Below are 20,467 nucleotides of genomic sequence, written 5' to 3'. Positions count from 1 at the left end.
TGACTGTACGCGGCTTGCGGATAAGTATACTACTGATGGCAATATGGTTGTAGGTATGAAACAATCGGTTCAGGTGCAAAATTACCGGAGGGCAAGATTATTTCGTTAGCTGAATCATTAAATTTTCTTTTTTTTTTTATTACCAAATATTAACAACCCAATGGCTTTGCCGTTTTAACGATTCGTTGAAACAACTTTCTCTCTCTAGTAATCTTGAATATCTCTGTCTATTTCTATTTCTCTCTCTATCTACCTCTCTCTCTCTTCCTCTGCCGCCTCTTCTCTGACTTTCTTCCTCCCATTGAATTTCTTTCGCTTTCAGCCCCGCCGATTAATTCTTAATTATCAACAGAATTTTTCTATGCCTCAACGACCGGAAGAAAATATTCAATTGTTTTCCGGGCTTGTTTCTTTTTCTCCTTCTCCATCACCCTCCTCCCGTGTCATTCCTTCGATTGGAGCTTGGATCTCTTCTGTACCGCTAATACTGTTTGCAGCTTCTGGCCCGGACCCACCAGAAGGAGGTCCATTCGGGGCAACGCCCTGCGGAAAGCCTGTTTCCGCAGAAACCAGATGCGAGGGCATGTGCGGTGAGGCAGATTGCGATTTACGGCTTTTCTCACCTTTCCGCCATAACGTTATTTCCTGAAACAATTATCGAAACATATTTTTCAGGGAAATATCAGCATCTATCCTGTTTTGAGAATCATCATTTTCCAAAAATACTCTGTACTTGAAATAATCACTGAAGAATTACATCACTATGTACTAGTGGTGATTATTTTGAAACGGAATTATATTTTGGCATTCAACCTGCTGCTTGAAGTATCGGCGATCTTCTTCGTCCATTAAAACCAGGTTCAGGTAATATTTGACACTGAACTTTTTATTAATGTCACGCATCGTTGGAGCGAGGTCGTACCCAGCAAGAAATACTCGAATGGGTATAGACTCCCCTCTTACAGGTGCACCGTCCATGATTTCGTATTTGGCTATTGTTTCGTTCTCAGTGAATGTATGTGGCCCTGCGAATATATATTCTAGTTACAACATAAGCGTCTTATGTAATAACCAGCGTTTTCACATCAAGAAAACAAAATTTTACTTCCAATTTTAACATGCGAGAAAACAACAACATGAACATGCCAAATGATAGGAAAACGTAATGCATGCAATTTTGTTCAAACAGTGAAGAATATTTAACTTCTTATTCCTTGTACAGCGTTGCAAAAGGGAAATTTGTGCATATCTTGTGGTTTGTGATCGAATTTAAATTCAGAGGATATTTATAGTGATAAACATTTGTGCAGAAGACACTGTCGGCTTGCCGTGGTGGGCGTATCTAACTATGCTGATAAAGAATGACTAAACTGCCTGATGTATGAAAAGCGAATGATTTGAAACTCAACGATGAAAAGTCTACAATAAAAGTGTAACTCTCAACGTTATAGTTACCAGAGCCAGTGATTTCTCTTTTTATAATTGCTATCTCCATGTGTTTGATCTTTATTCTGACTAGCAAGAAATATATTTTTCCAACTATCACATCTTTCAGATGGTACCTGTAAAATAAATAAACGCTAGTGTATAATAAGACAACAGGTATGTTGCAAATGAACAAGAGTGAATTAGGTTTAACAAAATCCAAAAAGTAATATAAAAAGTAACATCGGTCCAGTACTCACTTGCTTTTGTTATATTCAAATTCGATGTGTAAGCAATCTTCAATTCCAACTTCCATTTTTATCGGATTATTCATGTCAGGATAAGAGCTAAGGGTGTGTACAACAAGTTCAGATTCTTTGACAATGTCACTTAACCTCCGAACAATCGTTACTCTGAGAAAATATCTTAGTCTGACATTGGATCCAGTATAACTTTCGAATGGCTTTTCAACATTGGCAAATTCAAATGAATAAACGGTGTTGTGCGTAAGCTCCCCTGCTCTGGCCAGCTCTTTAACAAGGCTCGTAAATTCGTGATGATTACCCCTATCATAATACAACTCAATTTGTCCAATGAACTCAACCTTTACACCCTGGTGTTCAAGCTTCCCAGCTTTCCTAAGGCTCACATTTATCTGGAACGAAAATACACATACATATTCAAATGAATAAATGTAAAAATGTATAATGTCAAATATTGATAACTGTTTATATGCATAATACTTGATACCTAATCATTTTTAATTGAGCTTATCTGCCTAATGATAGGTGCGAGTCGACTTAACCGTCGATATTATAGAGAACCTAATACAATGGCACTGGAGATTTTATTTCTCGAGATTTGGTATAGAAACTGTTGAAGAGTAAGCGAATCGGTTCATTACCTTTCCAGACACTGTTTCACCATCATAATAGAGAAGGTGACGTTCTTTTTTTCCATCTTCAGATTTGATGTCTGCTGTTTTTCTAGTGTCGTAACCATCTAGAATGATTTCAATCTCGGCAGATTGCCCGAACCCAAAGAAACTCTGAACAGTTGAAAAGAATCAAATGAAACGTATGAAGTAAAAGTTGTCGGTAATACTTGACCTAGTCAGCGAATGCATCGAGTGAATGAATAAAGTAATCGTTAACCAACAACAAGGAAACTGCCGTGTTGTATTAACGAAGACTCACCATTTTTAGTCAGACTCGCGAAGTCGTGGGGACGGTTTATTACCGTGATAATACCGGTGGTCGATCGGCGGTAGGTGATGAAATCAATCAAAAACACTCCAAGGCATTATTTTTCGACGTACGCTGGTTAAAGTTTGGTTATTTTTTTTATTATACTCTGCTGTCTGTCTCTCAAAAGTCACAAGTTGCCAATATGGCGTCAAACACCCCCACCTCTGGCTGTCAAATATAATCGGAAGAAACTGAGAAATTATCAATCCTATATTCCAGTAGTTATAAATAAATGTTTACTCAATTTCAGCCGTTTAGACATGTCATACGATTTTATTAGTAAAGTAAATCTACAGCATTTATTCGGGCCGATATTTCTTATGAAAACGGGCTACGAACGAATTACTGAACCGACATACCTACACACCTACTTAGGAATCATTTATGCTTTTCCCCGGTCGACAAATGCCGCGAGCACCGATTGGCTGACAGGGGACACGCGGCCCACATTCTTCGTGTCTCTTTACTCTATGGCTACCGACTCTACTGACAATACACGGCATGATTAATTCTTCGAATGGTTATTAAACGTGTTAGAACTCAGAATGAAGATTGATAGGGACGTTGATGAAAATCAAAATCAGTTCTTTCAATCGGTATTGCATTCTCGTGTCTGAATTCTTGTACAATTCCTTCAAGATATATGACGACGTGAATTCCGCCAAGATTATTCAACTGGCTTCATTAATATTACGATATGATGCATACAACAACGTATGCACTTGTGCATAGGCAGAATTATACGTTGGCCACGAATGAAGAGAATCGCGCATCGATTGATTGCCGCCAAATATCAGAACAGTTGAGTTAAAGTATAAAAACGCGATTGATGTATTCGTTCCCGCGCTGTTTGAAAACTCCATATCACGTGACTCATGTCATGCCTGTGTAGTGTACGCATTTTGACCTGATCACTATCATAAGAAAACATTGCGATAAAACAACTGACGTGTGCCAACTTAAATCATATTGAAAAACTACGTAGTTTTTCTAGAGATTAGCATATTTTTTTTCTCAAATTCGAGCACGGAAAATAATAATAATCCAAATTTAAGATTTTTAATGAATGTTGACGGAAGTCTGACAATTAATGAGTGAGCGTGATGATAACGGTACAGTAAATATTGTCGGATGATTAGAATTGCTATTAAGAAGATTGACATTAAAAAAAGAGAAGGGAATACCTTGAAAACCGGAACCACGCGCTTCGTGACGGTGGAAGAAGGGAGTTCCAGATTACGTAAAAATACGATTGTATGACCGTGCGGTATCTAGAGTTGCGATTATCTCCAAAGTATTACGTATTTCCTGATTTCAGGGACTGGTGTCACTTTGTCGAGTATAACACCGCCGTTCAGAGTTCTCGTTCTGCGCGAGAATTAACGTCATTCGATTGTCCGCGTTTTCCGTCCAACCATCGGCCAGTAAGTTATCGAAATTAAACAATTTATAAGAAAAATTATTACATACAAGGATAAAATCCGCGATTGTGGTATCAGTAATATCGACGCAAGCATCAATATTGATCTTCTTATTTCAGATCAAACACAGCTAATAAAATGCCAAGCAGATTTGCCGACGTAAAACTAGGACCTCCTATCGAAGTCTTTGCCCTTTCGAAGGCCTTTCAGAACGACCCGCATGAACCCAAAGTGAATTTGACTGTTGGCGGTATGTCTAATCCAGAGTTTAATCAAATTTGAAGCAAACCAGGCTATAGATGTGATCTTCAATCTCCACCACATCGGTTCATTTCTCAATATCAAGTTGAATTTTTCACACTCAAATTCAAATTCAAAGACATTTATTAATCGATTAAAAATCACAATTGAACGATTGTCACTTGTCATTTAATTGAATCAATCGCTCAGAATTCACCTACGCAAACTCGTATGTTATAGATAATACATGTTTACCCTTGACTGACCTTTGCTAATACAAATATACATCACATTATGTAATTCGCCCAGCTGCACACACATTGTCCTTGCTACGCAATAAACATTAATCTCTGTGTTAGGTAGGCTATTCGACCGATCAGCAACTGCTCAAAAAAAATTCAAGTCTTTCTCAAAATGAAAAATTTCGCAAATTTTCTTCAACATCATGAATGCTTCCTTTTTCATAGAGATGGATTACACCATTAACATTTGCGATTTTTGTTCAGATTAATCTAACCGCTATAATATCAATATTCTTTCAATGATTAGATACAGTCTTATTATAGATAAGACTTTGAAGTTCATAAACGGCATTACATAACTGCCGTGAAGAAATATAGTCTTGGATTTATCTGTATCACTTGATGTTCTTATACAATGCGTAGCCTGTGGCTGCATGACCAGTTAGAAATTAGATGAGATGAAAAACCTCGACTCCATAACATCAATGCTTGCCCCTGTTGCTTCATCGGAACAAAATTAATAAAAAAAAAAATCTGTTTATCCGCTTAATGTAATAGCAATTGAGAAATTTCATTCCCTGATACGAAAACATTGATGCAATCTCAGGAAAACATGAACTGTGCTTCTGGCGTAAAAAAAATCTGGTCTGATGTAAGAATAACTACTTTTCTATTTTTAGAATCATCGTAACTGTTTTTACACCTGTCAAACAGAATACTAATAAGAAGTAGAATTTCTTCTTTTTCATGTACAAAATAAAATTCTGTGATCGTTCTTTTTTTTCCATCTTAGCATATCGTACCAACGAAGGTAAGCCTTGGGTACTGCCAGTCGTTCGTCAAGTTGAGAGCAAGTTGGCTACCGATGAGACCCAGAACCACGAGTATTTGCCTGTGTTGGGATTGGATTCATTTAGCCAGGCTGCGACTAGAATTCTTCTGGGGCCAGATTCTGCACCTTTTCTGGAAGGCCGTGCTTTCGGAGTCCAAACGCTTTCTGGAACAGGGGCCTTGCGCTTAGCAGCTGAATTCCTTTCCCGAATTCTCCATTTGGACACATTTTACTGCAGCAAGCCAACTTGGGGTGACAAAAAAACGCTATTTCAACCAAAAAATGAATCAATTTCATTATTCAAGATCACAGAAAACCATAATGGCAACTGTAATCAAATAAATAAATTAAATCAATTTCATTATTCAAAATCACAGAAAACCACAAATTGGTATTTTCCAATGGCGGCTTCAAGAACATACGCGAATATCGCTACTGGGATCCGGTAACACGAGGTGTAGACATTGAGGGTCTGCTCACTGACTTGAAAGATGCTCCGGAAAATGCTGTCGTCATTTTACACGCCTGTGCTCACAACCCGACTGGTTGTGACCCAACTCCGGGCGAATGGCGGCGCATTGCCGACGTCGTTGAGGAGAGAAAACTGTTCCCGGTTTTTGACTGTGCATATCAGGTATTGCTATCGCTCATTTAGGTTACGTTTGACCTGCATACTTTACGTCATCAGAGTTTTGTCATTTCAGGGCTTTGCCAGTGGCGATTTGGAGCGTGACGCGGCTGCTGTAAAAATCTTTGTCGACCGAGGTATGGAGCTGATATGCACGCAGAGTTTCGCTAAAAACTTTGGCCTTTACAACGAGAGAGTTGGAAACTTGGTTGTTGTCATGTCAAGCATGAAAGAAGTCGTTGAAGTAAAGTCTCAGCTGACTCTTATCGTCCGAGGAATGTACAGCAACCCGCCAAACCATGGTGCACGTGTCGTTGGGACTGTGCTCAATGACCCAGACCTCTTCGAGCAATGGTAATAACTTCGGTGGTCTACAAGGAAATTTGCAGTATAATTTTGTGGGGCTTTGCATACCTCATGCAAGGTATTTTACTTCAACGTCTTTATTTATTAATAATTATCTACTCGAATAAATAGGAAAGCCCACATTCGCTTGATGTCAGGAAGAATAAAGGACATGCGAACAGGGCTATACGAGAGATTGCAGAGATTGGGAACCCCCGGAACTTGGGAACACATCATAAAGCAGATTGGAATGTTTTCGTACACTGGATTGAATGGCAAGTATTATTCAATTCAAAGTCAAAACATAAGACGAGAAATGAATTTCAATTTCTTGAAGCGAATAAATATATTTTCCAGAACGGCAAGTTGAGCACATTATGGACCACTATCATATTTACTTGTTGCGCAGCGGACGGATTAACATGTGCGGACTTAACGAGAATAACCTGGATTATGTAGCAAAGGCTATACACGATACTGTGCTACGATTCCCTACAGCGTAAGAAACCAGATATTGATCATTGAAAACATTTACTCCTTCACTTACCTACACGCTCAAAGATTATATGGAGAAATTTCAAAACGTTTGACATTGCAAATTAAAATACCTAATTGATAGACGCAACAGGGATACAGATGTAAAGTACTCTTGAACTCATTTATTACATACGCATGGAAAGGGGAGAAAAAGAACTCAAAATATACAACTCTAAGATCGGTAAGATTTTTCACTTGATAAAACTCATCATCCACAATTTAGTACAAACCATCGAGGTGTTCAGAATTAGTTTGCAACGAATTTGGTATGAATTTTTCTACTCTTACTATAAAGATGATTATCTGAAGGGTATGTTTGACGAAAAATTTCATTCATATCTGGTAACATATTTGAATAGTGCAAAACCCAGCCTCACTTCGTGTTGAAGGAAAATTTTTAAGGACAACTATTAGACATAGATTTAGGTACAATATGTATTTTCTACCTCGGTCGCATTTTTACCTGGATAAAAGAGAAACAAGAAGATAGCTCCATAGATTTAAAACACCAACCAAAAATTGTGTCTATATTTAATTGTTGCATTTAATTATTATACCTCACAATTTCGTAATTAATATTTTCTCGCAATCTTACTATCAGGTGCTACAAAGAACAGAAAAAAGTGATTAAAATGCTTTACAAACGTTATTTGAAAATAATGTATTATTGTGTTCGACAACGAACTGTAGACTGTAGATAACAATTACAGATCATGAATTAGATGCGGCTAATAATATAAATATATCTACATTGAATAAATAAAGTCTATATATTACATATATATTTATAAACTAAAATAGCCCAAAAATAAATAACTTCAAATCGATATCTAGTTCCTTGAAATATAGTAAACATTACAGTTAGAAGCGTCTGCAAGAACCTGCAGAGAAAATCGAAAAAAAATTACTAAGTATTCAATCGTCCCATTTTGATTTTCTTTTCTTAAACGTTTCTTTGCCGTCTGGTTCGATTGCCGAGTAATAGCCCATTCCCTCGTATTTGCTGCGCATGTAAAGAATATACCCAGCACATCCAGTCATGGCCAGAACACCCAGTGCCATGATCACAGCATTCTGAAATTTCAAGATAATATTTCATACTTGAATAGTTATTCGAATAAAGTATGACAGAAGATATACATTTGAAACACAATTTTGTGCGATACTTTTACTATGGTTTTCATCAGTTGTGGGTAAATGGGAAAAACACATCATCATAGATTGGATAATCCTGCTTTTATCAATAAGGTTATCGGGGAGTATATATTGACTTTAGCAAACAGGCGTAAATCATCCGAACAGTGCAAGTGGCATTTAGTTCAGCCAAGTACTTAGCATAATACATGACAAGTATTTCGGTGCTCTTCCGTTTAACAAGGAAGTAAAATTTTACATTTTACATTTAGATAAATCCGTAAATCAGCACTGCAGAAGTCATTGAAGGCATTAAACACATATTGTAAAGTATATCGTTTTAAACAGTAGCTGAAGATTTAAGTGCATGGAGTGAATACTAAAGCCAGCAAAAATGTATGGTGAGAGTCAACTTTTAACTAAAGCCCTTTCTCTGTCATTGAAAATAAATTAGGGTATATCTTTGTGATAAATAATACGTTACTATAAGTAAACTCACCGGTTTTACATAAAGTTCATAGTTTATGGCTCTGAATAGCATGGTACTCCGCAATGATCTTAAACCATCTCCGGGCTTGGCTGCTGGGGTGTTTTTATCATTCGACATGACTATATTTTGACGAATACCTGTAGCGTGAAATAAGAAGGACAATGTCAGACTTAAAAATAGTATTCATACCCATGTCTCGTCTTTCCAGATAAGTGGAATGCTAACGTTTATGTAAAACTGACACATAAAATTACCTTGAAAGCTTTGAGGTTAGGTGCGAAAAATATAAAATTTGGCTTCTAATAATGGGAATGAGTTAAATAAAATATTAATAATATACGGTACTTAGAGGTGGCGGATAGTTCCTTATACATGAAAATATCGCGCTATCCTATCATCCTGGCTCTCCGGTCGTTCAAGATTGATTAATTATTATATAATCTCTCGAAAGCCTGTGATGCATTTTGGCAAGTACGTATCGATTAATGACACATTAGTACGATACAAAATTTCAAAAAGAATTTTGAAAAACTTCTCGTTCGTAATGTAATCTGTTGTTAAGATAGGAATAATGCGGTCCGTATCTGTCCACTCGCTCGATCATGCCGTTCGTGCCTGATTTTTGCCGTCAGCTGATTACGACCCATTCCACAGACAACTTATGCACTTTGAAGTGGCTTTAGTCCCGTGACGAACGAATCGCGTACATGTGATAACGACGGACAGGGGCAAGGAATGAAAACCTAGAGCCTAAACTAAGGCAACTTGGCACACGCTTCGGTACCTTGGGCTGCCTGCAATGGGGCTCACTGCGTTGATGGCATTAGGTCTGCGAGAATTATCGTACGATCTGGGCGAAATATGTGTACCGAGGAGTTACGATGAAAACAAAAACTAAAGCCTAAAAAATGAAGCAGTGACAATGTGATCGATTATTCGGCGTATGTGATTCAAAACTTGAAGTGTTACAATACATTCAAGATTAATTAAGCCGAACACAACCTGTATAATCTACTCGTCAGATCTGCAAGAAATAAGTAGTACAAGCATATAACTAATTTTGAGGTATAAGTAATTTGTAGGAATAACCACTGATAAGATTTAGTAGATATGCAACGGTTTGAATGTTTTGTTTGCACGCCGCTTCCGCGTTATTTATCTGTATACCACGATGCCTGTGTCGCCAGGCATTACAAAGTATACTTTAATGTACGCACGGTTCGATTAATGCTTGGCATCGGCAATGTTTACTTAAAATTGTGCTGTGTTACAGGCATTAATAAATAATCATGTATAAAAAGAAATTGAAAGAATCGCTGCAATTAGGAAGAACGACGCTAATAATTTTCGGCGGTTTAAACGAGCCTAGGAGCTGCGGCAGTAGTTGTAGTTGTATAATTGAGTAGCGAATGGTCAACGACGTGTGATATCGACGTCAGCCTTCAGTCAACGTGCTTGTGTGCGTGTGGGGTCTTTGTAAATAAAATCGGCAGCTAGATGATGCAGACTTCAGTAGTCACTGTGCCTGGGTCGTGGTAATGAGATATCAGCAGCAGCGGCTTTGGTCATTTTGTAATACATCGCTGCGGTGACAATAATTGCAGATCAATTCCCGGTAGTAAGATCGGATTGTAACGTTCAGTATTATAATTTGAGTCGATAATTATTACTACCACGCACAGTAGTATTGAGAAATTGTACATAATTATCATTATAACATTTGTCTAAGTGCAGAAGAAAACAATACGTATAATACACTGACATACAAAAAAACTGCAAAGGACATGGTTGCATCCAGTTGAATATACGTATATACTATACCTATATGTGGTATATCAAAAGTTACAGAGCAGAAGGTAATAACAATTATTATTGTTACGATTTACTATAATCGTACGTTTCATTATTACATAAGCTTTGTAAGTATTTATTTAATACGCTTAAGAATTTTTAGCCGTAAATTAACCATACTATAATTTCCTGCATTGTGCGTAAAATAATTCTCTCTCTAAAACTCATTTCCGTTAATACGGTAATCGCATATATAAATTAATACTTATTTAGCTGATCGACCGTTAACGTTTATACCGCATGATTGCAGTACGCGGAACTTTGTAAGAACTTATATGATGCCCTCGCAAGTATCACACGATACCGCGTGACAATCCTATTTTAATTTCTTCAATTTCCTTATTTCGTATACAAATTTCTGAGCTATTCATGCCTGAACTTAGAGCGGTGTACAAAAGTGATTTTTCGGCAATACAGCTTATCCTTATGATGTGCGTAGGTAGTATGGATATATCTATAAAATTGGTATTGCGAAACTTGCTTTCAAGTCGCTAATACAGCTCGTGCGGCTAACAAAGGCGACTTATATGTGCCATTCAAGTTTCAACTAAATTGAGATTGACAAGAAGCTACGAGTATCATAAGAAAATATATTGACTTTGCTACAAACAAACTTGATTTACAATCTTCGATTCGAATTGTATTGAGGGTTCGAACAACTGATTAATATGATAATTCGTTTTCGATTTCGTAACTGGTGATGTGCACTGAGATCAGCGATGATGCGTAATGAATATAGGCGACAAATGAAGTGAAACCTCAAAACGCAAGGAAAACAGCTAGATGTGTACTTCACTTTTGAACATCACGATTCACGTTACGATGAGTGAATCACATAACTGGCTGAATTTTATTCTTTATTCCTACATTCTTGTACATTGTTATGTTGTACATAAGAGACGTAAAATGCGACACGACAAAGGAGACCTGGTAAAATGAATTCTATGCTACATTGTCGTCGGTTCACCGCACTTGGATGTTATTATTTGTACGCTGAATGACGCGTGCCTAATTAATGCGTCAATTGATTTCTGTAATAATTTGTTTTCTAGAACACGAGATTCAGTTTACAATGTAGCCAATGATAGATGAATCTAATGTGCTTACAAAGAACTGAAGAAAGTAATTGTAAAACACCTGAACTATCGGAGAGGTGGATAAAAATAAATTACAAGGTTGAAATTTACGTGTCGAACACGTTTTTTTCAGCACTTCAGTATTACAGAATCTGTATTCTATAAGTTCACTGGCAAATTGACGGTATATGATCCGCGTTACTCGCGGTGTTAAATAAACCACAATTACGAATATAAGTATAGGTGAATAGATTCTGTTTGCTGCATAGCTCTGTTTGTCAGTTTGAATTTCTCTCTCACAACTCAAAACCAAGTTCACGTGTATTATTATAGTTCCGTCTCACTTCTGTCTCACGTACGCTACAAGGTTATGTGTAATCGTCAGGAATTTCCCCTCTTTGAATTCTTCAAGCGAGAAACGTTAAATGAACGTAAAAATTGCAACGCGGAATATTTTTCCATTGACGCTTGTCCGTCGGCTGAATTTGGAGAAGTCACGAAACGCAAAATTTGGAATCTAAAAATTGGGAAATAAAAATAAAAAGAACTGGTGAAAACATCCTTTATATTTTATTTTTCTCCCTCTTCTAGCATCAATGCAAATAGTTTTATAGAACTAGATTATATTTATTTTGAGTCATTAATCCGGCTAGCATTAGCCAGTCTGATTATACCCTCACTGTTTACTGTAAAATGTAACAACCTTGCGTCTTAGTTGAGAATAGAAAGCGTGGAGAATAATAAAAGCCCTCGATTCAAATCCACCTAATCCGCATCAATGTTGTTTAAGGAACTACAATATTACGTATACGTAGTCTCAATCTTTTGTGGACACAAGTTATGTAACTTTCTTTAAGCAAATCTTAATGATCGACATATTACTAAGGCGGCGGAATGGAAGAGATAAGCAACCAAATACTCTACCCATGAACGTGTAGCTGCTTTCTCATTAGATTATTACTTATCTATCAATTGGTTTGATTGTAATCTCAATACAGCTTATTACAAAGAAATTTAGTTTTCGAATAACCACAGGCGGAGTACTTAGGTCAGAATTTCAAAAGCTAGATATTACTTTTTCGAAGAATTCAACAGCCCCCTCAATTTTTTCCATAAATTAAATGTTTGACTTTTGCAAACTCAACAGGAAGCATGGATAAGGAAGACGAAGTGCTGAGGCACCTGCAAGTCGAAAGACCGCTCTATGAACAAGACGCTTTGAACAAAGCTTACCACTACGAGAAGCCGAAGCATTCGTGTGAGTATTTGGACGCTGGTAGCCCAATTTGGAAAAGCAATTTGTTGCATAATTGAGTCACAAAAAAAACGTAAAAGTGGCAACTCATCAGTCAGCTGTTATTATTACTAAAAGCAATTATTGCTTGTGAAAGGAATTTTGATGAAGTGGTCACTGCATTGTTGATTTTTTCAATACAGTTGTGAGGAACACTAAAAAGTCTCTGAAATCAAAAAGCTGTGGGTCATGCACTACTTCGACAATACCGGCGTTGAATTGGCTCAGAAGTTATGAGTGGAAAAAAGACATCTGCTCCGATCTGATCTCTGGTCTGACCGTCGCCATCATGCACATACCCCAAGGAATGGCCTACGCTCTACTTGGAAACGTACCACCAGTCGTAGGCATATACATGGCTTTCTTCCCAGTATTAGTATACTTTTTCTTAGGAACTTCAAAGCACGTTTCAATGGGTAAACATGACATTAGCACAATTACCGCGATATCTCGAATCATTAACGCCAAGTCCATTTCTTTCTCACTCTTCTTCTCGAAATTTCCCGTCTGCGAACAGACTTTTTTTACTGCAGTAAAATGGAAATGCATCAATTGAAACTTTACCAATGCTACCATTGAGATCCTCCTCTGACCAAGTCACTCTCCGAAAATTAGGTACATTCGCTGTTGTTTGCCTAATGACGGGGAAGGCGGTTACCACTCACGCCACATTTCCAGATGTGTTGGCTCAGTCAAATGTGACAGACCCAACATTATCACCGGATGTACCAGTGGCTACTTACACTCCTATCGAGGTGGCTACAACCGTCACCTTTATGGTGGGAATACTTCAGGTGAGCCATTCTTTAAAATACATTAAATACAAGACTTGAATTGTACGTTGCAATTTATAAATCCAATGTATTCACGGGTTTTCAGCTGGGAATGTACTTATTCAGGCTAGGCATAATCAGCACCTTACTCAGTGAGACTCTGGTGAATGGTTTCACTACTGGTGCTGCTGTTTGGGTACTTATATCTCAAATAAAAGATCTCCTCGGCTTACAGCTGCCCAAGCAAAAGTCAATGTTCAAATTAATATTTGTAAGTATTAATGAATTAAGTATAGATTTGTTTTGTCTTTGCTTTCTTTCCTCTTATTTTTGCCCTATAATCTGGATTAAAAAAAAAAATTTCAGTCTTGCATAGATATTTTCAACGAACTACCAAATGTGAATATAGCTGCTGCTATAATCTCTACAGTTGCGATAATAATCATGGTTTTTAACAATGAAATAATCAAGGTGGGTACAAGTCTGAGCTTAATTACATTTCGTCTATTGCGCTGTGCCTTTTGGATGATGAAATGTTCATATAACGTATAAAATTTGACGACTTACAGCCATACATCGCAAAAAAATGTAGCATACCGATACCGATTGAATTAGTGGCTGTTGTTACCGGCACTTTAATATCTAATTACGGCAATCTACCAGAGGTCTACAACATTCGAACTGTCGGTGATATTCCCACAGGGTTTGTATAAAAATCAAGTTCAACTAATTTGATGAATAATTTCTAGAAAACGCGTGTAAGTAACGCGAAAATAATTGCATCATTTTACAGACTGCCGATACCGAAGCCTCCCAGTTTTTCTTTACTACCTGCAATAGCATTCGAGAGTGTTGCGATAACCATGGTCTCGTATACTATAACGATGTCGATGGCATTGATATTTGCACAGAAGTTAAACTACGAAGTGGATTCCAATCAAGAGCTCTTAGCGATGGTGAAACTTTTAATTTGCGCAATATAATTGAAATTTGATTCGCGCATGATTCAGCATCCATTCGATATTTTTTAATTAACGTACAGCGATTAAAATTTAATATCACACGGCACATTACGTTACAGGGGAGCAGTAATATCGTTGGGTCTTTTTTTTCCTGCATGCCAGTCACTGCCTCGCTCAGTCGATCATTGATACAGCAGACAACTGGTGGAAAAAGCCAACTCGCCAGTATTGTGTCATGTGGAATATTATTGACGATTCTTCTGTGGATAGGACCTTTTTTTGAACCTTTACCAAGATGCGTCCTCGCGTCGATTATTGTTGTAAGTACCTCTTGAGAGATTGTGAAAAATAAGCATTAAGAATATTGCACTAAATCTTACGGAATGTGTTTAACTTTCAGGTAGCACTTAAGGGAATGCTTTTACAAGCATGTGAATTGAAGAAATTTTGGAAATTAAGTAAACTGGATGCTGCTGTTTGGATTGTCACTTTTCTCGTGGTTGTCCTTGTAAATATTGACATTGGTTTAGTTGTCGGGCTGCTTGTTTCATTGACAAGCATATTCGTGCAATCCATCAGGCCGTACACATGCCTCTTGGGTCACATTCCAAACACAGATTTGTACTTGGACTTGAAACGATTCAAAGGCGTAAGTCGAGCTGACAAAAATTTGGTAACAATAAGACACCCACGACTCATTTTACTTCATATTCAATTTTCAATTATAGACGACGGAGCTCTGTGGAATAAAAATTTTCCACTACTGTGGTGGCTTGAATTTTGCCAATTCTGGGCATTTGAAGTCGGAATTATTCAAACTAGTAGGTGTCGTACCACGTGAAGTGGTGGAAGAGAGAAGAAAACTCACTAAAAAAGGATTGTATCCCGATCCCCTCGGTAGCGAGGATAAAGAAGCTCTCAGGTGTATTATATTAGATTTAAGCGCTATGAGCTATATCGATCCCAGTGGTATAAATACACTCAGATTTCTCACTACAGAGTTTGAGAAAATAGAGGTTCCAGTATATTTGGCGGGCTGCTCGGGTCCCGTTTTTGAACAGATAGTAAAATGTGATCAATTTCAAAACAAGGAGCCAAGTTTTAGAATTTTTGTCGGTGTGCACGACGCTGTTACTTTCATCCAGCACGAATTGTTCAAATGACAGAAAAATGCAACATTGCTATTCAACAAATTATCTCTTTTGCCATGAACGTGTGCAAAAGTTTCGAACACTTTCTGTTTTAAATAGAAACTAAAGAAAGATCAAAAAAAGTCTCGTACATTTCAAGAGTTCTCATACAACCTTCATCAAAATTGGAATTTTTCTTTCTAGTATACTACACAGCAATATTTCTTGTTGGCGCAGTGTTACGTTACATAAATTCGCATGCTATTTACAAACGAGATGAGTATTTTGTCGAAAGACGAGTACACTGATAGATTGATGCTCCACGAAAAATCATCAACTTGTTTTAACTAACTCAGATTTCGCCCTATTCGAATCATTGTTATTAGGTTTTTTATACTCGTTAAGATTATATTTTTATAATTGAGCGTATATACCTGCATGTGTATATTTTTATACGTCATTTTGTAATTCATTTTAGCTAGATGTTCCACCATTCATACGATAATATGTCGTGATGTAAATATATTTTTGTATGGTAGATCAGCCAACAATATTAGCAAAATACTTGATTCGTATTCAACTATCTATACTTGATTGTTACTTGGTGAATAATACCTATTTTAGAAAATTTTTAAAACGCGCTTACTATTCAATGAGCACAAGTACTTAGTTATTTTTCGCTGCAATTAATGATACTGAGATGCAGCAAAGAAGCGTAGATATTTATCAATTGTTTAACGAGTTGAAATGTGATTACTGCAGTAACTTAAAATATACAATCGATGTAAAGTTATGCCGATAATGTAATTGTTCCTCGTTAAGTCCGTGGTGCTCATAAAAGAATTCATGTACAAAATTATCATTTCTATGTTACTGTCGAATCTGTTCCACGAAATTATGACATTTAATAGTGAAGTGAACTCAATTACATTCCTTGACGCCAAACAGTTAAAGGAGACACGAAGTTTTGATTCGAATATTTCAATAGAGACTTACACTGTCAAACTCAACTATACATGAATTTCTGTACAAATTTCCGACAGTATAAAGTTAAGGGAGCTCCTATTGATAAGCATTGAGATAACAATGTATTCTAACTCGTCTCAAGAGTCTTTAGTTAAGGTCTACTGATAAGTGATACGTGAGCTTTCATAATCAGTTAACATTTCGCGCTGAGTCGGTTAATTTAATAATGTGTGTATAAGAGGAGCTGGTAGAAGAAACACAACTGTAACAGGATTATGACTTGATTCTTAGACGTGAATAATTGTAATTAGATTAGCTAAGTGTTTATGATGCGTTATGCGCTGGAGCGAATTATTATATGGGTATATTCGTAAGGAAGTGGAATGAAAGATTAAAATATGTTTATACGATGAACCTAGTAATTTATTTTCTAGCGATCACCCTATTTACAAAGCAGCAATGATTGCATGACAACTTGGTTCGTTATCGCGTCGTTATAATAATTTACACAGTTATTAGTCATGTAATTTCACTACTTTCATGGCTACAAATACTGAACAGTACAATCAATGGGTAGCCTGTATCGTTCTGGTTTCTTTATTGCGGTATTGGGTATTTTACTGAAAGATCCACGAATACAGTGATTGATGGAAACACGTTAACAGTAATGAGACGTGGTATGAGAGTATTGATAAAATTCACCAGACACAATAACAGTATCAAACCGTGACTGGTTATAATAATTGAATTGAATTGGTCTAGCTTCATCTTCTAGGCATAGTTAATTACTTATTTTTCACTTATGCTTTTTTCTTCTTCTTTGTCTTACTTTGTTCAATCGACACTTAAGCGATGCCATACTTCTTCTTTAGCGACTCTGGCATCTCTGGTGGTGGTGGACGTGGCATGCGCAGCCATACCTTGACCGCATCGTAGATAAACCATTGGGCAGCCGTCAAAGTACCGATCATGACAATTCTGGGTGCCAGTCCCTTCCATAATCCAGCAAAACCAAGTTTCCTCACAACGTCACCGGCTGTGGCTCCCTTCTCTTGGTTCAACTTGGACACAACCTATTGAAACAATTGGCAGGGATTTGAATGCCAACAATTCTGACTGAAAATCGCGTCAAGCATAACCGAATTTATTAAAAATTACGCACCGAGTCAGCGGGGTGAGAAACAACGGCGCAGAACACACCAGCAATATAACCAGCAGCGAAGGTTACAACGAGCTGTTCGCCCTTGGTGCAGTCAGCACGCGGCTTGGGCACGACATGCTTGTACAATAATTCGACGGTACGTTCGAAACAGGCAAACTTCATCATGGTGTAGGGGATCTGGCGGAGCCAAAGTGGCACCAAACCCTTGTAGAAACCTCCGAGACCTTCGTCAGCGTGCATCTTGGGCAGCGCTTCACGCAGAGTTTTTGCGTAACCAGGCATAGTTTGAATCCTGACCTAAATATGTGGAACGGAGATAATGTCATTACAACAATAGTATTTATCGAATTGTGGGAAAATGCTGGCAGAGTCGGACTCACTTGCTAGGAAAAGTTCAGGATTCCTGAGGAGGGGGAGAGAAAATCTGGGGATAGATTGCAAACATTCCAATCTTGGTTATGTTATCCGAACAAAATTTTATGTGTCACAGGATTTGAGAGGAGGTAGGAAATAAATATATCGTTGAGGATAACCTTGGCAGCTTCCATGGGAGCCAGAGCGATATCAGCGAAGAATTCTGCAGATGCAGATGAAACGAGGTATAGTGTTGTTCTGTATTCATAGGAAAGTTCATCCCCAATTAGTTGCGAATAGTAAACTTTGAAGACTTCGTAGAGACCGAACTTGAACATTCCTTGCATGGAATATCCAAAGAAAGTTGGAGCCCATCCTGTTCCCAAGGCTCTGACACCACCCTCTTTGACAGTAACCTGTCAAACATTATAAATTGATATGTAGTTTACATTTCACATTTTTTGCATAAATATTTACAAAAAATCCACAAGTAACAAAGTTTTGTGAAATTGTTTCATTACCTTGAATCCGTTGAAGACGGACTTGTATTTTGCAGGGTCTACTTGAATACGGCACTTGACCAGATCAAGGGGGGTAACCATAGTATGGGTGAGACCACAGGACAAGATGCCTCCAAGCCCGCATAGCATGAAGTATTTGTTGGAGCCGAACTCGCAGCTGTCTGTAACAGTTGCAAGGTATAATTTTTGTGAAAAAAAATTTTCCTGAAGTGCATTTCTGATTCCTAACCAAAACAAATTGTGTTTCAATTATCATGAATTGATGCATTCGACTCACACTCCATTAATTTGAATACCAATGTATTACATAATATATAGAGAAAAAATATTATAATTGATAAAATGTAGCAAAAATTATTCAGGCAATGAAATTTGCATAAGCAAAACAATGGATTGTTGTCCCTAAGGGATGTACTTGGATAAATTGAATTATGGATTAAGGATAAGATGAAACGATTCCTCAACTTTTATCATATTTTTTTATCTTGGATGTTGGTATTCAAAAAACAATGATGTCTGGAGGAAAGAAAATTAATTTAATAAGTAATTACTTGAAGCAGATTTAGCGAGAAGTAAATCAGTTACTGTAATTTATCTGTTTCACAAATCCTTGGGCTAATCACTTACGGTCGGAATTACATCTAACAAATCTCACTGCAGATTAGAAAAATATATGTAAAGCTAGCATAATATACAGGTCAGACAATTGGATGTGCTTCATTTTTTATTTTGCGGAAATAACCGAAAGTAATGCGGAAATAATTCGTTAAAAAAATCCGCACAACAGAATCAGTTGATTGATTATGCAAAAGTTACTGTTCACGTGATTTTAATCGCCCAGTACGCTGATTGATTATATGTCGGGTAAAATGCCTGTAAAAAGAATTATCGAATTAGCCAATCGGTACGCACGTAACGTATATGGTTCAATGAAAATTTAAATCTAGAACGAGTTCAAGGATCGTCCTATTGACAAACAATCGATTGTGTGCCAATTTAAATATAGATCCTTAAATTCAGGTCTATTCTAAATGAAATTACAAAAAGACAAGTGTATTTTTATGCCTATCCAAGGCCCTGGCTCTGAAAGATTCTCGCAACAAAATGGTCGCCATTATGCAACCGTTTGTCCTCGGTAGGCACGCGTCAGGGTCGTGAAGGAGGACAGTTGTAAAATGAAACTTGACTCGAGTAAAGAGAAGAAAACTTTTCGAGAAAATATATCACAGAAAAACTATTCCAACATGAATTCTGAGTTTTTTGACCGACGAAAGAACCGCTCAATCGATGTGACTGCAGCCACCAATGCGGCAATCAAACGACGGGAACCACCGGGTGAATTTCTTGACAGAAGCGTGCGATAAACGATGAAAACTCAGAGGAGCATAACGCTGTGGAAACATGTTATCTATTTATTTTAATACAACTCACCGTTTTCTGCCGTGTTGGCGGCGGCGATGTATCGGCCTTTGACAAGGGCTTGGCCGTCCTCGCGCTGAGCCTGGCAGTCAGCTGTGATGAAAGGAGAGCCGAAAGGATTCTTTTTGACGGTTTCCATCATCGAGGACCACATCTTGTCTTCGGGAACTATGATATTGCCTCTATAACACAAAATTTTATCCCTTTAACAACACCTTGTTAACAAATTACAGAGTAAGCGCTCCCAGTACGACACGACACTCACCTCCCTGGGGTGGAAAGAGAGTAAAAAAGGTACTCCGAAATCGCCAACGTCTGCTGCAGTGTCGCGACTCCACTGCCCTCTGTCATAATTGCATGAACTGTTTCCAATGTAGTGTTCCTAATAACACAGCGATGAACGTACCCGGGATGTGTT

At 37.5% G+C, this 20,467-nt stretch overlaps 5 protein-coding genes across 12 annotated transcripts; 2 read left to right on the top strand and 3 right to left on the bottom strand.

Moving 5' to 3' along the window:
* Positions 1-139: 139 nt before the first annotated feature.
* Positions 140-3,994, bottom strand: LOC107220301 (vacuolar protein sorting-associated protein 26B-like). Its single transcript, XM_015658842.2, has 7 exons — positions 3,857-3,994; positions 2,622-2,840; positions 2,330-2,473; positions 1,686-2,080; positions 1,456-1,562; positions 814-1,025; positions 140-645 (listed from the first exon to the last, which is right to left on the bottom strand). Exons 2-7 carry the CDS (start codon positions 2,622-2,624, stop codon positions 388-390), a joined length of 1,119 nt encoding a protein of 372 aa, XP_015514328.1. The 5' UTR covers positions 2,625-2,840; positions 3,857-3,994; the 3' UTR covers positions 140-387.
* Positions 3,991-7,744, top strand: LOC107220300 (aspartate aminotransferase, cytoplasmic). Its single transcript, XM_015658840.2, has 7 exons — positions 3,991-4,096; positions 4,213-4,343; positions 5,369-5,659; positions 5,785-6,041; positions 6,112-6,389; positions 6,513-6,655; positions 6,738-7,744. Exons 2-7 carry the CDS (start codon positions 4,232-4,234, stop codon positions 6,881-6,883), a joined length of 1,227 nt encoding a protein of 408 aa, XP_015514326.1. The 5' UTR covers positions 3,991-4,096; positions 4,213-4,231; the 3' UTR covers positions 6,884-7,744.
* LOC124294111 (small integral membrane protein 8) lies at positions 7,120-9,253 on the bottom strand. 4 transcript variants are annotated; one of them, XM_046738006.1, is made up of 3 exons: positions 9,157-9,253; positions 8,551-8,678; positions 7,120-7,991 (listed from the first exon to the last, which is right to left on the bottom strand). In XM_046738006.1, exons 2-3 carry the CDS (start codon positions 8,656-8,658, stop codon positions 7,833-7,835), a joined length of 267 nt encoding a protein of 88 aa, XP_046593962.1. In that variant the 5' UTR covers positions 8,659-8,678; positions 9,157-9,253; the 3' UTR covers positions 7,120-7,832. The 4 variants fall into 4 exon arrangements, with proteins under 4 accessions (XP_046593962.1, XP_046593959.1, XP_046593961.1 ...); XM_046738003.1 differs by having other exon boundaries at positions 8,912-9,237; XM_046738005.1 differs by having other exon boundaries at positions 8,796-9,236.
* On the top strand, positions 7,990-17,007 carry LOC107220296 (solute carrier family 26 member 6). Of its 5 annotated transcripts, none has more exons than XM_015658831.2 (11): positions 7,990-8,452; positions 12,616-12,726; positions 12,906-13,178; positions 13,378-13,556; positions 13,642-13,806; positions 13,902-14,006; positions 14,105-14,238; positions 14,329-14,491; positions 14,617-14,817; positions 14,898-15,146; positions 15,226-17,007. In XM_015658831.2, exons 1-11 carry the CDS (start codon positions 8,446-8,448, stop codon positions 15,658-15,660), a joined length of 2,022 nt encoding a protein of 673 aa, XP_015514317.1. In that variant the 5' UTR covers positions 7,990-8,445; the 3' UTR covers positions 15,661-17,007. The 5 variants fall into 5 exon arrangements, with proteins under 5 accessions (XP_015514317.1, XP_015514316.1, XP_046593952.1 ...); XM_015658830.2 differs by lacking the exon at positions 7,990-8,452 and adding an exon at positions 10,051-10,397; XM_046737996.1 differs by lacking the exon at positions 7,990-8,452 and adding an exon at positions 11,623-11,711.
* On the bottom strand, positions 16,991-20,440 carry LOC107220295 (phosphate carrier protein, mitochondrial). The gene is made up of 6 exons (XM_015658828.2): positions 20,315-20,440; positions 20,062-20,231; positions 18,631-18,791; positions 18,289-18,525; positions 17,756-18,052; positions 16,991-17,666 (listed from the first exon to the last, which is right to left on the bottom strand). The coding sequence occupies exons 1-6, from the start codon at positions 20,398-20,400 to the stop codon at positions 17,439-17,441; spliced, it is 1,179 nt and encodes a 392-aa protein (XP_015514314.2). The 5' UTR covers positions 20,401-20,440; the 3' UTR covers positions 16,991-17,438.
* Positions 20,441-20,467: the final 27 nt, after the last annotated feature.

The sequence above is a fragment of the Neodiprion lecontei genome, chromosome 4 (assembly GCF_021901455.1).
Source record: "Neodiprion lecontei isolate iyNeoLeco1 chromosome 4, iyNeoLeco1.1, whole genome shotgun sequence".
Lineage (NCBI taxonomy): Eukaryota > Metazoa > Arthropoda > Insecta > Hymenoptera > Diprionidae > Neodiprion > Neodiprion lecontei.
The sequence above is the reverse complement of the archived record's forward strand: the minus strand, read 5'-3'. Positions and strand labels throughout refer to the sequence as shown.